General features: G+C 43.2%; 1 protein-coding gene across 1 annotated transcript; it reads right to left on the bottom strand.

Moving 5' to 3' along the window:
• Nucleotides 1-339: 339 nt before the first annotated feature.
• Nucleotides 340-12,503, bottom strand: LOC140301458 (alpha-2Db adrenergic receptor-like). Its single transcript, XM_072379907.1, has 2 exons — nt 11,443-12,503; nt 340-1,562 (listed from the first exon to the last, which is right to left on the bottom strand). The coding sequence occupies exons 1-2, from the start codon at nt 11,767-11,769 to the stop codon at nt 432-434; spliced, it is 1,458 nt and encodes a 485-aa protein (XP_072236008.1). The 5' UTR covers nt 11,770-12,503; the 3' UTR covers nt 340-431.
• Between the last annotated feature and the right edge of the window lie 3,558 nt (nt 12,504-16,061).

A 16,061-nucleotide genomic window follows, 5' to 3' on the forward strand; every position in this document is an offset into this window, starting at 1 on the left:
TGCTGGTCTCAGCCACAGAAGTTTGCTTTAAGCACTTTCTATGTTGTTTTATCTCTGCTCCCAATAGCTTTTATTGTTTCGTGTCAATATATGGATAGCAGCGCCAGTTAACCTGCTCTCTGCAGAGTGAATTCATCTTGAAGCTCTGCAGGGACTTTGTTCATAGTCCTTTTTCCTCTAATTAATATTCAACCTCTGTCACAATTCAAGATGTTGAACTGTAGTTATAGCCTTAACTGTGTCATAATCATCCACCTCTGGGGGATTATTTATTCAATTAGTGGGTATTTGAATAATAAATCAATACTCCAGCTGTATGACAAGCCCTTTAATGTCGATATGACAGCACAGTGGAAAACAGGAAACCGTGTGTGCACGTGTGTGCGTGTGAGCGAGCTGCAGCCACTCGCACAAACAAATACATTCTCATCTTATGTCTGTTTGTGAGTGTGGAACAGAATCCTCTTGAAGGCCCTCCTGAAGTCTCGGTTAAAAATGGTGTAAATGATGGGGTTCAGGCAGCTGTTGCAGTATCCGATCCAGAAAAACAGGTTGAAGAGCGTGTCTGGGATGACGCAGTTCTCCCTGCAGATAGCGTGGAGGCTGTAAGTGAAGAAGAAAGGGAACCAGCAGAGGACGAAAACCCCCATCACCACCGCCAGAACAAACGTGAAGCGCTTCTCCCTCATTTGCGCCACTTTGTTTTTGGACAGAGACATCTGCCTGCTGCGCTGAGGCAGCGGCGAGGGCAGCAGGAAGTGCCGGGAGCACTGGTCAGATGAGGCCCATGATATGGAAGCGCAGGGCGGCGGCGGAGGAGGGGGCTTCAGCCTGTTTGCTGCTCCTTCAGCATCATCTCCATCCTCCGTTCTCACCCTGCCGCCGGGCCTCCGGGGGAAGCGGAGGGATGAGGAAAAGGATGGTTTCACGTCAGCTTCGCAGGTCTTCTCCTGCAGATCGATGCCATCCAGCTCCCCTCTCCTGTGATGGCTGCTGTCTACATTGGAGGAGCTGCGTCTGTTTGCAGGCTGCGGGCTGTCCAGCTCGTACTGGACTTTACTTTTTCTTTGGCAACTCGCGCCATCGCCCGCGAAGCAGGTCTCAGACTGCGACGGCTGCCGCTCCATCACGTTCTTCGCCACGAACACGGTGGAGGCTCGCTGCTTTGCAACACGGTAGATCTTACAGTAAACCAGGATCATGATGACTCCCGGGGCGAAGAAGGACACCAGGCAGGAGGACAGGATGTACCACGTCTGGTTGTTGATGAGACACTCCCGCCTGTGGCTGCTGTCCGCATCCTCCATCTCCACGTCCTTCTCTTTCTGGGACATGAGGAGCGGCGGCGAGGAGATGACGATGGAAATGAGCCACACGATGCTGATCATCACTTTGATACGTTTGGGTGTCCGTTTGCGGTTGTAGCTGACGGCTTTGGTGACAGACCAGTAGCGGTCGAGGCTTATGGCACAAAGGTGGACGATGGAGGAGGTGCAAAAGAGGACGTCAAGAGCCAGATAGAAGGAGCACCAGGTGGAACCAAAGAACCAGTAGCCCATAACCTGAAAAGAGAAGAAAAGCATTTTATAGTCAAAAGTTACATTAACATATTTTATTTCTGAAGGTTTCACACTCAGATGAACAACAGTCATTATTTATTGAACAAAACACAGAAACAGTGTGTAAAAACTAAGTGAACCCCTGATCCAGCAGCAGTGAGTTCCTGAAAACAGAAGGTTCACTCTTTCAGTTCCAACTTTTATGTCTCAGAACAGATAATCTGGTCCTCATCAGGTGTTAAATGTGGTAAAAGATAAGATCAGATAAACAACGACACGTGACATGTTACACCGAGTCATTATTTATTGAACAAAAACAGGCAAAACACAGAAGTAGCGAGTGGAAAACTAAGTGAACCCCTGATCCAGCAGCTTCAGCAGCAGTGAGCTGCAGTGATGGTTTCCTGTGGGACGTTATCAGTCTCTCTCATGGTTCTGGAGGAATCTCGGCCACTCTTCTCTCCAGCGCTGCTTCAGCTCATTGAGGTTTTCAGCATTGGTTTCTGCACAGCTCTCTTAAGGTCCCACCACAGCATTTCAGTCAGGCTGAGGTCTGGACTCTGACTGGACCATTGCAACACCTTGATTCTTTTCTTTTTCACACATTCTGCTGTAGATCTGCTGCTGTGTTTGGGATCTTTGTCCTGTTGATGAGCCAGTTTCAGCCCAGCTTTAGCTGTGGGACAGATGGCCTCACATTTGACTCTAGAATACTTTGGTATCCAGAGGAGTTCATGGTGGACTCAATGACTGCAAGGTGCCCAGGTCCTGTGGCTGCAGAACCAGCCCAGATCATCAGCCCTCCACCACCGTGCTTGACAGCTGGTATGAGGTGTTTGTGCTGATATGCTGTGTTTGGTTTCCTCCAAACGTGCTGCTGTGCATTAGGACCAAACATCTCCACTTTGCTCTGGTCTGTCCAAAGGACATTGTTCCAGAAGTCTTGTGCTTTGTTCAGATGCAGCTTTGCAAACCTAAGCTGTGCTGCCATGTTCTTTTTAGAGAGAAGAGGCTTTCTCCTGCAGCCCTTCCAAACAAGCCATCCTTGTTCAGCCTTTTTCTAACTGTGCTGTCATGACCTTTAACCTTTAACATGCTAACTGAGGCCTGTAGAGTCTGAGATGTAGCTCTGGGCTTTTTCACCTTGGGGTGACCTTTAACCTTTAGCATGCTAACTGAGGCCTGTAGAGTCTGAGATGTAGCTCTGGGCTTTTTCACCTTGGGGTGACCTTTAACCTTTAACATGCTAACTGAGGCCTGTAGAGTCTGAGATGTAGCTCTGGGCTTCTTCACCTTGGGGTGAACTTGCTGGGACGTCCACTCCTGGGAAGATTGACAGCTGTCCTGAATGTTTTCCACTTGTGAATAATCTTTCTCTCTGTAGAATGATGAACTCCAGATAGTCTGGAAATGGCCTTATAACCCTTCCCAGACTGATGGGCAGCAGCAGCTGCTTCTCTAAGATAATTTCTGATGTCTTTCCTCCTTGGCATCGTGTTAACACACACCTGAAAACTGACAAAACTCCTGCTTTTATAGAGCTGCTCACACTGACTGATGATCAGTTAATCAATTTATTTGATTAATGGCATCTTGCTGCTACTTAATTCCTATGAAAGCAGTTAGAGTCGACTTACTTTCTCAAATCAACAATGTCACAGTTATACATCATGTGTTGTTCATCTGAGGCTGGATTTACCTCATTTTATGACATGGTAAAGACTAGAAGAATTTATTTATTGTGTCTTACACTTCAAACCTTGGATAGAGTACGGTTTCTGTCTCACACGGCTGTATTTGTCTGATCAAATTAAACGACTGAGAGAGGCCTTGGTGGAGTTGCCTCGAGCATTATTTAAACTATAAATAAAAATCCAGTCAATATCTCATTAGTAACTCTGCTGGAAACATTTCAAGTGAGTTTACTTTAACTCCAGACCAGCCAACCTGAAAATGACAATCTTTCTCCAGCTGCTAAAGCGATTACCTCCACCGGATACCCCCACAGTTTGAGTTCAAAGTGAAAATGAAGTCTATCACAGGAGGTAAAGGTAAAGATCTGTCTCTTCAGAACACTTGGGTCATGTGTGGAGTGTTCCCAGGAGATTTCATACCCAGCTGATGTTGTCTATCTGGTAGTAAGAAAGACATTTCTTACTGCTGATGTGGAAAAACTGCTCCATGCATGTGTTACTTCAGGATTGGACGACTGTAATTCTTTATTATTGGGCTGAATAAACTCTCTGAAAACCCTGCAGCCAGAGTTCTGATGAGATCTAACAGCAGAGATCATGTTTCTCCAGTTTTAGCTTCTCTTCATTGGCTTCCTGTTAGATTCAGAATAGAATTTAAGATTCTTCTCCTCACATATAAAGCTCTTAATGACCGAGCTCCATCATATCTTAAAGATCTCATAGTTGGATATTTCCCTAACTGAGCACTTTGCTCTCAGGCTGCAGGTTTCCTTGTGGTTCCCAGAGTTTCTAAAAGCAGAATGGGAGGCAGAGCCTTCAGTTATCAGGCCCCTAAAAGCAGAATGGGAGGCAGAGCCTTCAGTTATCAGGCCCCTAAAAGCAGAATGGGAGGCAGAGCCTTCAGTTATCAGGCCCCTAAAAACAGAATGGGAGGCAGAGCCTTCAGTTATCAGGCCCCTAAAAGCAGAATGGGAGGCAGAGCCTTCAGTTATCAGGCCCCTAAAAGCAGAATGGGAGGCAGAGCCTTCAGTTATCAGGCCCCTCTCTGTGGAATAAGCTGCCAGTAAATGTCCAGGAAGCAGACACCCTCTCTACCTTTAAGATCAGGCTGAAACTTTCCTTTCTGATAAAGCTTATAGTTAGGGATGGCTCAGGTGAGCCTGAAACATCCCATAGTTCTGCTGCTATAGGCCCAGCCTGCTGGGGGAGCTCCCATGATGCACCTCTCCTTCCTCCATGTACAGATGACATCATTGCTGTCATTAACTTGTGTTTCTCTCTCTCAGCAGGTATCTCTGGCCTGGTGTTACGCTGCTTGTTGTCCCCTCTTTCCTGTCCTCTCAGCCCCAGCTGGTCCAGGCAGATGGACCCTTCCTGGTTCTGGTTCTGATGGAGGTTTCCTCCTGTTAAAAGGGAGTTTTTTCTCCCCATAGTCGCCTCGTGCAGCTCAGGACGGGAGATTGGATCAGAGAGAAGCTTCCGTACAATGTGTTGGTTTCTTGGCAAATTTCTTCCAAATTGGCTCATTATGAATTTAAATTTAATTAATTTGATTTGATTGTATTACAATGAATTGGATTTTATCTTTGAAGTGCCTTGAGAAGATATTCGTTGTGATTTGGTGCTTTATAAATAAAACTGAATAAACTTGAATGTTCGACCTTTTTCCAAAGAAATGATGAAAAGTACAAACAAACTTGGTGGCCTCTGTGCGTAAAGTTGTCACTAAAGTCCATTTGGAGCTCTGATAAATCTAATTTTTCAGGGCCAGGTAGCATCATTCACTCTTCTTCTCTCTCCAGGAAAGAGTCACACGAGCACGGCGAAGGCGGGCAAGTTTCACCGCGGTGTTGCAATAACGAAGAGAAGAATCATGCTGTTTCAGATCTATTGATCTGTGACCTGATCAATCAGAGGTCTGAGGTAATCAGCTGGGTGGGTCGGTGGGTTCTGGGGCATTTGAACCTGAATAGCTTTGGTAGCTCGAGTCTGTCCTTTTCCTGTGATACTCCAGAACAGAGAAGTTGAAGTGATGGTGCTCGGAAATAAGGGCGAAAGTGTTGAACCTAAACCTATAAAAACGACTTTAATTCAAAGTCTGGAAGGTGGACTTTAATCATGTCTGAGTTGTCCGATGGAGCAGAGATTGGACTTTGACCCAAACATGGTGGAGGCCTCTCTACTATATGTTTTCTCACTTAAAAATCAGAAGTTAACAGCTGTTCGGGGTGACCGAACTTTAAAAAGCTGATGATCCTTTTGGAGGACGCTGGAGTTACAAAGGTTGGGTCATTAATTTAAAAAAACAGGCTGCTAGAAATGAACAGATGATGAGGATTAAGCTGTCTGACCCTCTGTCATTGGGACATGGTCGTATTTTCTATATAGCAAATGAAAATAATACACATTTTAGCACAAAATGGAGACGATAGTGATGCTGAATGGGCCTGAATGGATCTACAGGGAGCAACTTATTTGCTTTCTCTCCACGCTCATCTTCGCTATTTGTTAGCTTGTTGGAGCACTTGATTCAAAGAGTTTCCTCATTATAATTCCATCAGTCCATCAACTGGAAAACAGCGTAAGCGTTTTAATTAAAAGATGATGAGAGAAGCCACCCTAAAAGATGACCCAAAGAACCAGGCTGTCTGTGCTCTGAGCAAAAAGGAGAAAAGGCTTCCTGCAGCGAGGAGGAGAAACAAACCCAGACATGTGTGGAGGAACCGAACACTGGAAGCTCCCGCAGGATTTCAAGAATTAACGGCTGATGAAAAGCTGTTTTTGCTCAGAAAAGGAAAGTAAACAGCCCAACATCAAGCACATGTCCACCAACTTTTGGAAGATCATTAAACATCTTGGAATTATTCATATTTTCTAAATCTTTCCCTCTTTTATTAGGCAGAGCAGAGTTTACAGAGAGCTGAAGGAGAAGCCTGAAGCTATTTAATACTGTTCACTCTCAGAAAAAGGGACAAATTACTCTTCAAAGTAATGTTTGAATAGTTCTCCAAATCAGCACGGAGCACATGTTCCCTTCGAGTTATTCTGAGAAGGTTTTAGGGGGAAATGTTCAGTCAGTGTCAAAACAACTACAGAGTAAAGTCAGAAAATAATGGGTTCACAGCAGGGATGCACAGATATATATATATATATAAAACATATATATATCGGCCCATCGGTGAAAACTCAACTGCAGTCGTTCTGTCGGTAGCTAATTGAGTAGCTCATATTTTAACAGGCTAAAAATGGCTTTTAAGCGGTTACTTTTCACACAATAAAGGTTGGCTAATGCATTGTTTGCTCGTTCAAAGATGGAGTGAAACTGCCGTAAACCGAAATTACAAGCAAAAAAGATTGTAAATGGGTAAATTAATAAGTTTATATGATAATAATGTAAACAATAAAACAATCTATGCAAAAAATAAGCATTTTTCTGCTTATGAAATACAAAAACATGTTTGGATCATTATGATTTATCAACTGAATGCATGGTTGCCATGGTAACGAGGCTATAATGTGTTCAGTTCACCACCGAGTTCTGGTTCTGGTTGAGTTTAGTTCAGATAATCAGCTGTTTAGATTAAAAGCTGAAAAGGTTTCACTGTATTATGGTTAAATATGGCAATAAGAACTCAAATCAACGTCTAAATTCATGCATCCATCCATAATTCTTCTGCTTATCCGAGGTCGGGTCGCAGAGGAAACAGGCCCAGCAGGGAAACCCAGACATCCCCCTCCAGATGGGGGATCCTGAGGCGTTCCCAGGTCAGATGGGATATAAAATCCCTCCAGAAAGTTCTGGTTCTGGCCTGGGGCCTCCTCCCAGGAGGCATCCTAACCAGAGGAACCACCTCAGCTGACTCCTTTCTATGTGGAGGAGCAGCAGCTCTACTCTGAGCTCCTCCCCCCATCTCTAAGGCTGAGCCCAGCCCCCCTCTGACAGAAACTGTGTCTGTGGCCTCATTGTTTGGGTCAGATCTGTGGCCACAGATGAAGGAACAAAGACGAACCAGTAAATGGAACAACGGACCGGAGCAGCTCCCTCATCACAGCTGACGAAGCCTCAGTCCGTCTGTCCATCTCTAACTCCCCATCACTCCTGAACAAGATCCCAAGATCTTTAAAATACTCCGCCTGAGGAAGAGACTCACCCCGACCCGGAGGAAGCCCTCAAACCTTTTCTGAGTCAGAACCACGACCTCGGATTTCTAAGAGCTGACCTGAAGGTCAACAGAACCACAGCATCCACAAAAAGAAGCATCAGCAGAGATGATTTAATCAACAACCGATCATTTCAGTGTCTGATTTTGAAAATGATGGTTAAATGATGGTTAAACTATCAATACTGAAGTTGATATTGATCTATAGTCAAGTTCATTACAAAGTTTGCCAACAGCAGAAGTGAAATACGTCTCCATGACAACATTTAAACGTTGTTTCTGTCTGATTTTGCTGTCTCAGAAGACAATTTAGTCCGAAACTCTGGACATAAACTCTGGAACATCCCATGATCCTCGGTTCCATCTTTTTCCATTTAAATAGAAGCATGAGTCCATAATAATCCGGCTGAATTCCCATTAAAGCTGCTCTCTTTCACATGAAGACTACGAGTTAACTCCTGGTTGCTTAAAGCATTTCCAGGCTGTCGCTCTGCTCTAATAAAATCCAGATTTTTTACCCACAGCCTCATCTGACAGAATCACTGTTCAGGAACTTAATTAATTGATTTAGCTTCCTTCCACATATATACTGGGACAGTGAGGGTGGTTCTGTTCAAGGTTGATTATCTAATCATAACAAACTGTGTATGTTTGTATGTTTTGTTCCAATATTCCATATTCTATACTGCTGACATTGGATTTAACACAGATCAGAAAAAAAGTCTCCGAATCAGGATTATTGTCACAATGATGGATCCAAATTGGGTCTCATATCAGAATGGAGGCCCTGCGATTTATTCCATCTTTTACTGCTTCTTATACAGATGTTGTTTGTTCTATAATGCTAAGAAAATATTTGGACGCCTTGTGCACATTTCATGGTTTCAGACATGTTAATTGGTAACTTATATATATAATAACCAAATGTGTGAGGATAGAAACATCTTTCTCTGTAAGGAGCCATGACAAGACCTTTCCTGAGATATGATGCTGCATGGATAAGAGTAAAGTTATTTCTTTCTTCCTTTCAGTTCGATCCACAACCTCCAAGGAGATATTTATGGGTTGATTTATTGAGATATTGGAGTTGTATTCCTGCCATGTGCCAATAAACCAAGAAGATGAGACAAGAGAAGTCAGTCCAGGATCAAACTGGACAAAATTAAGACAACATGAGGAAAATATGGCAGTTAATTGACCATCAGAAGGTGTTTTTAATCACGCTTAATCTCCCCTAACAGCCAATAATCAAAGTGCCAGCTTGATTATTGGCTAATTACAGCTGTCTTGTGCATGTGTGGGAGAAGCAGCTCACTATGACCACGAGTCAACCAAAAATACTCTTTCCATTCACGTTAAACCCGAGATCTGACCAATAGTGTCCGTTTCCTGTTGTTTTTTTGTTCCGACAGTAAGTTCCTATGTAGCAGAGGCCTTTATAAGGTATTCTGACGCCTCTGCTTCTCAATTCAGAGGAAAGTAACGGCGCATTTATGGGCTAATGCGTAAAAAAGCATAAATCCTGCAGCAAAGATTAGCACCAGCACCATTCGGACTGGGTCTGGCTTTACTTTGTGTGGATGAAGCCTGAACGTGATACTGATCGCATTTACTCAAAGACTCATCAAACCACGAGGGAACCATGAAGTAAACATATTTTCAGATTAATTAAACACAATCCTAACCAACCGAAAAAGGAAGATTGATAGATTTATAGGAAACAACACTGTTATATCTTCATTTTTTCCCAAAAGTAATAAAAATCTCTTTGTTTTAACCCGATAAAGTTCCTGTTTGTGTGTCTTCATTCTGCTGAGACACAAAATGAGAATGTGTTGCAGGCAGTTTCTCAAAAAGCCTCATTTTTTAAATATAAATGACTGAAAACGTTTGTTCAATCTCACATGAACACATTCACATGTTTAGAAAAGTACGTGAGATGTATTTTCAATACAATGTTCAGCATCTATGAACTGGTGTTGTATTCCTGCCATGTGCCAATAAACCAAGAAGATGAGACCAGAGAAGTCAGTCCAGGATCAAACTGGACAAAATTAAGACAACATGAGGAAAATATGGCAGTTAAATGATCAATACAATGTTCAGCATCTTGGCATTCACATCAGCATGAATGTTAGAGCCACTTGCCTTCTACATGACAACAACACTCCTCTACAGCCTCTCACAAACACTGCTTGGGAAGGTTTCTGTTAAGAATAGGTGGACAGTAAAGATTGATGAGGATCCAGATGTGGATAACTACCAAAGGGTGGAGAACTGGTGACTTTATTTAAGGCACAACCAGGCTGGGATACCAGAAACTAAAGCCCAAGAACCAGAAGAAACAGCCCATAAACGGGAACAAACTGAGTAGCGAGTGTCTGACAAAGACTGAGCCAAACCATGGAGCCTAAATAACGAAAGGACTGACGAGACGAGTGACGGGAGCTGAGCTCAATTAGCTGGGGAAGGTGTGCAGGAGCGGTGAGGAAATGCAGAGCATTCGAAGTGGGAGCAACTACTGGTGCATGTGGGAAACTAAACAGAGACCAGGACTGAAATCTAAACAAGAACTGAACCGAGGGAGGATAAGAATAAGACTCCGGTCCTCGAGGGCCGCTGTCCTGCAGGTTTTAGATGTTTCCCTGCTCCAACACACCTGATTGAGATCGATGCCTCATTAGCAGGTTTGTGCAGAACTTAACAATCTTTTGAAGGGATCCATTTCATCTGAATCAGGTGCATTGAAGCTGGGAAACGTCTAAAACCTGCAGGACAGCGGCCCTCGAGGACCGGAGTTCGACATCCCTGCTGTATTTGATAAATAAAAAAACAACATAAACTCTAAAATACGAAGAAAACAGAAAACATAGAGAAACAAAGGCTGAAAATAAAAGAAAAAACACAAAAACTAACAGACTCCATAAACATGACAAATAGTCTGAGGTGTTCACCGGCCTCAAAATCCCCCCCACACCAGTTTGATGGCTTCTGTTAGAAACCAAGACCCCACCCGAGGAGCCAAAAGGATCTATAGCTAAGATCCCTGCACAAATCTGCCCTCAGATGCTCTTCGGCTGCACCCCGATCGATCAGAGCTCAGTCAGTGGTGGTCAAAGCATCGTGACCGATCGACATCCTGATGACAGCTGAGATAAACCGAGGGACGTCAGAACATGAGTGTTACAGCCAACTCCACCATACTAAGAAAAATATCTCAGGTTTTTGTGGCTTGCAGCTGTATTTCAAACCTACTTTTTATCTACTGAAGGAAACAAAAGTGAAACTGAGAAGTAAAATGTGCACATTTGTATGCACCAAGGAATCAAATCGTGCTGCTTTGTTGAGGATGGCAGCTTCTGACGATGGTGACAAAGTCTACATCATAGAGGCTGTGGAAGAAGTCAAAGGACTTTTTATTATGAACAAGCTTAAAGTTTGATGCAGCAACAAAAAAAGTTGGAAGAGAGGCAAAGAAAGAACAGTAACAGCGATCTGGAAGATTCTCCAACCAGCAGGTGAGGGTGTCAGGATTGGGTATAAAAGCAGCTTCCACCAAAGGTTCAGTCTTTCCAAGCAGAGATGGGTCGTGGCTCACCGCTTTGTGCCAAACTCTGTTATTTAAGAATATTTATCACAAAGAATTTTGGTCTTTCAGCATCTACAGTTCAAATTAATGTGAAAAGATTCAGAGTCCCAGGACTGAAACTACAGCAATCAGTATCCAAAACCATTAAAAAGTGTTAAAAGGAAGCTGATGGGACACAAAGGGAAACAACTTTTAGTTGTGTTTGCTGCTTCAGATTCTATTTATTTATTTATTCATTTATAGATGCAGAGAAGTTGCTCAGTGAGCTTTGTACTCTGTTAAAAAAGGTTCTAACTAATGACAAAAACTACAGAAATTTACCATCTTTTCTACAAATTAGTTCTGTAGGATGCTGTGGATTTAAATTTTGAAAAAATTGAAAACAAATGTACAATTCTTCGCTTTTTGGTGGAGGACAGTCGAAGAAAGAGTCTCCTCACCTCATTGGCCAGGGAGAAGGGGATGACCAGCGTCGCCACCAGGATGTCGGCTGAGGCCAGAGACACCAGGAAGAGGTTCTGAGGTGCCCTCAGTGCTCGACTGGTGAAAACCGCCACCACGACCAGCACATTACCGACCACGGTGCCCAGGATGATGACCGAAACCACGAGCACGATGAACACCGAAGCCACCTGCGAGTGAGGAGCCAGAGGAGGGGATCTCGATGAGGAAGAGACCGTCTGGCTGACATTTTCCAAAGAAGAATTTGGTGGTACGGTGGCTGGAAATGTGGCCATGACAGGGGTGGACGTGTCCAAGAAGTCCATCCTGATTAAACGACTGGCATCGTGATCTCTTTATATTTGACTTTTCGTGCACGGGATGCAGAAATAAATTCTTTGTTCAAGCCGGGGAGAAAACAAAGTAATAAAATTACAGAAGAAAAGAAAAAAAAAAGCTTTCGGGAGCCCCAAAATAGCATCCAGTAATGTCCCGTGGCTCTCAGATATTTGATAGTAAAAAGAAATGATCTCTCTCTGCCAGAATAACATCAGACCTGCGTCTCTTCAGTCCGTTTGGCACAAAATCATCATTATGTGACACCCCAAAACGAGTCTTCATGTCGCAGCACATTCTGTCACTGAATGATGGATTTGCATGATTTAAGATCAAATTTCTTAAAAAGTCATACCTTGAAATATCCTTTCACATTCGTGCACATCAGAGCTCAGAGGTTGACATGAGGTATAAAAGCCAGAAGACTGGCCTAGTTATTTCCAATGAGATGCAAAAAGACAGAAAAGCATATGGCTACATGCTCTAGTTGGAGCAAGGACAGAAAACCTATTTGGGATGCATGGTACCCTCATACTGCTGCACTCCGAGAAAGGATCAATACAGCAGAAAAATGATTGAAAAGTACAGAAGAAACGACTGAAAAGACTGGATAAGAAGAAAAGATTAGAGGGAAGATGTGGTTTTTAAAAGAGGTGAAAGAAAAACAGAGATCCTCACTTTGGTGCGAGTTGTTGCCGAGCTGAGTGACAGAGCTGCTGCTGCCTCCGCTGTTCAGTGGTTCTCTACTGCTGAAACAGAAAGGAGGAGGAGGAGGAGGAGGAGGAGGAGAGACTAACAGAGAGGAGAGATGAAAGGAAAGAGAGATCCGTGAGGAGGAGAGGGAGCGAGGACAAGATCTTTAAAGGAGAGGAGGAAGACCAGCGGGGATTTGAGAGAGTAGAAAAGAGCTGGAAGTTAAGAGGAAGGTGGATGGAGAGAGGGATGAGAGGAAGGTATTAGAGAGGAGAATGTGTGGGAGGAGATGGGAAGAGGGGTGAAATGGGGACTGGAGAGGAATGAGAAGGAAACATGATGGGGAGATAAGAGGGGAAAAGCGAGAGGATTGAGAAAAGGAGATTAGAGGAAGGTGAGAGGACAAGAAGACACGAGGACAGCGAGGAAAAAGAAAGGGTGGAAGGAAAGAGGCAAGAAGAGGGGAGCTTATGGGAGGAATGAAGAGAAAGAGGAGAGAAAAAGTAGGGAAGAGGCTAGAAAAAGAATGAGAGGGGAAGCCAGGATGGATGGAGGATAAAAGAGAGGAAACACCGAATGGACAGAAGGAATAAAGAAGAGGGGAGAGGAAAAAATAGGATGGACGAGGAGATCAGGGTTAGAGGAGAAGACTTTAAAAAGCTGTCCGAGGAGATGATGGAGACTGAATGAATGAATGAAAGACCTACACTTAAACTTTTGACCGGTCATCAATCAATTCCCATTTATCCCGAGACGAGAGGAGCGGGTGTGAGACGCCTTGTGCTTTAATTGCTCTGCGATGCTCTTAATTTAGCTGTCTGGCACTCTGTGTGCTGACATGTGGGCAGATTAACTAACATCACGCCTGCAGCCTGGTTATGTTTCCCCTGGATCGGAATTCAATCCACAACAGTCGCACCGACACGCCTTTTACATCAGAGCTTTAGCTCATGAGGTGGACGACCTCTTGAGTCAAGCCTCACAAAACCCAGCGTCACAAAAATCCAGGAAGGGAGGTAATGCAATGATGCCACCGCCTGTGGGCATACTTAACAGCAGATCAGTGGATGCGTACAGTTCGTCTCTTCATTGTTGCTGCCGGCCTGGATCAGCATCAACAAGCCTCCTCAGGGAGCGCTCACATCAGGCACGTCTGCAGCCGTTTACTCAAACTAAAGAGCCTCGAGGGCTGTGGTGCAGTAAGAATAATGCTCCTTGATGCCAGCAAAAATTCAAATATCACCACTGATGAATATGTAGACATTTCATTTGGAAGAATAAAAAGATCTGTTTCCAGAGGCCCTCGAATGAACAAATGACTGATATTGTGAAGCAGGCATAATTTCTAACTGAGAAATGTGATAATTTATGCTAATACCTCCACTAATGACAGCCCAAAGAGGGGAATTTCAAAGCAAGTTCAACATAATCAGAGTTTCTTTGCATTCGCTGGCTCAACAAACCACATGAGGCATCAAGATGATGGTTATGAACTTTGTTAGGACCTATTCTGACTGCCCAGTTATTGCCTGAGAAGTGATAAGATGTGGGGATCAGAAATGTTCAGTTCATAGGGATATGTGAACTGTGTAGGAAAGAATTTAACAACGGTTCATCACCTCACACCAATAGCAAGAATAGCAATATTAGCCATCGGTTGTTGTGCTTTGGTTGAGCTCAATTTTTTTTACACATGTTATTATAGTGATTAATGTTATTAATGTTATCACCATTATGTTAATTTAGTTACTTCAAAACAATGTTTTCAGGAAAACATTAGACTGCCATTGCTCTGCTAAATAAGTAGCTTTACTTTGTTTTTATTCATCATTTTCCCTATTCGCTGCTATTTCATTTTGTTTTGCTTTGTCTTTGTTGTTTTTGCATGTTTTTTGGCAATGACTGGATGACTGCTTGCTGCAAACCAAATTACCCCACAGGGATAATAAAGATGCCTTGAACCTTGATCAAGTATCTGCTGGTATCAAAGCTAGCTACTTAGCAAGCTAGGCTAACACTGGTTTTGCTAGCTTTGCTATTGGACTGTTAATATTAGCTTCAAGTAGGGCTGTAGCGATACACTAATCTCACGATACGATACGATACACGGCATTCAGCCAACAATTCGATACTATTTAATACACATCGTTTTCTTAAAGATTTTAAAGGGACAGTGTGATTTGTCATGAATCGTCGCTGATTGGACGGTGGTCCGACCTTTGAACCGGAACAACACCGCCAGACAAACGGAAACAAACAAATATGTCACAAACGTGTCTTCAGTGTACGCAGACTCATGTTTATGTTGTGAATATTACATCATCAACCTGCTCCCGTCTGGGAGAGTTTTTGGTCTGAACCTTCAGCTTTCACCCAGTTTTTTCAACCAACAAAAATAAGACTTTAAACCCCAAACGGGAGCCTTTCTGCTCCGGTTAGAAATAACTGACCCCTGTTTCATCTCTGTTGTGGAACGAAGCAAAGAGCTGATGAAACAGAACAGAAACCAGGATTTTGTTGAGGTTGAATCTGCAGTTTTTGGCCATAATGGATATTTGAGGCATCTCCATGGTGTCAGCGGGATTGTGTGCATTCCTGGTAATAGAGCATAATGTCACAGAGTGTAATAGAGCGGCTCACTCGTGTGTTTGTAATAGCTTTTGGAAAACACTGAGGAATAAGATCCATCAAGCTTCCAAACACACACACAGTTGTCAACATGCATAATTTATTGGAGGTTTTGGTGTTCGAATGAGATTTGTTTGAGATTTTTCTTTTGTACGGCGTGTTTAATGTTGCTTTTACAATAACTGAATGAGACACTGCTTCAATCTATTATCCATGGTCACCTTATTATGGTGAATGTGTTGGAAAAATAATCACTTACACAACAAATGCATCTTTTATGAATTATTTTATCTTCATAGAACAACCTGATCAGTCTTAATCCAATGGGATGGTCCATTTCCCTGTTCGGCTGCTAGTTAATTGGTCCTTTCTTATTCTGTTTGATGCTGATTAGCACATTTTTCTCGCCTTTGATTGGTTTAATATTCCATTCTACATCAGAAAATCAGCTGAATAATTGTGAGTGTGAAATAAAACGACTGGAAAAGCTTTAGCAGAGGTTTTTGTGTTTAGGTTTTAGTTTTTAGCTTGATCAGGAGAGCTACTTCAGCTAAGATTAGCTTGTGTGGGCGCTGCCAGAGGTGCTGATCTGACCAGGCAGCTCCCCGATGGCACCACTATATACCTGTGTTTGGATATATATCCACAGACTTTTCAGCTCAGAGGACTGGGCTGAGAACATTAGACAAAAAGCTTTGGGTGAATATTTGACATTTCTGGAAGTTTGGTGTCCACTGCTATAATAATAACTCCAGCTTTCAAAGGGAAACACATTTTTCTCGCTGTGCATTATGGTAAAATCACCAGGGAAGGAAAGAAATGATACAGTCTATTTTGACACTCTTGAATAGCAGTCATGTGTGTCGGTGAATTATTGCATTCCTGTGCTTGCCTTGAAGTGAATCTGCACAGAACATAAGTGCCAAAAAAACCTGCAGTTCTGCAGTGGCATTTTTCCATT

This window comes from Leuresthes tenuis, unplaced genomic scaffold, assembly GCF_036924035.1.
Source record: "Leuresthes tenuis unplaced genomic scaffold, fLeuTen1.0.hap1 SCAF_2, whole genome shotgun sequence".
Lineage (NCBI taxonomy): Eukaryota > Metazoa > Chordata > Actinopteri > Atheriniformes > Atherinopsidae > Leuresthes > Leuresthes tenuis.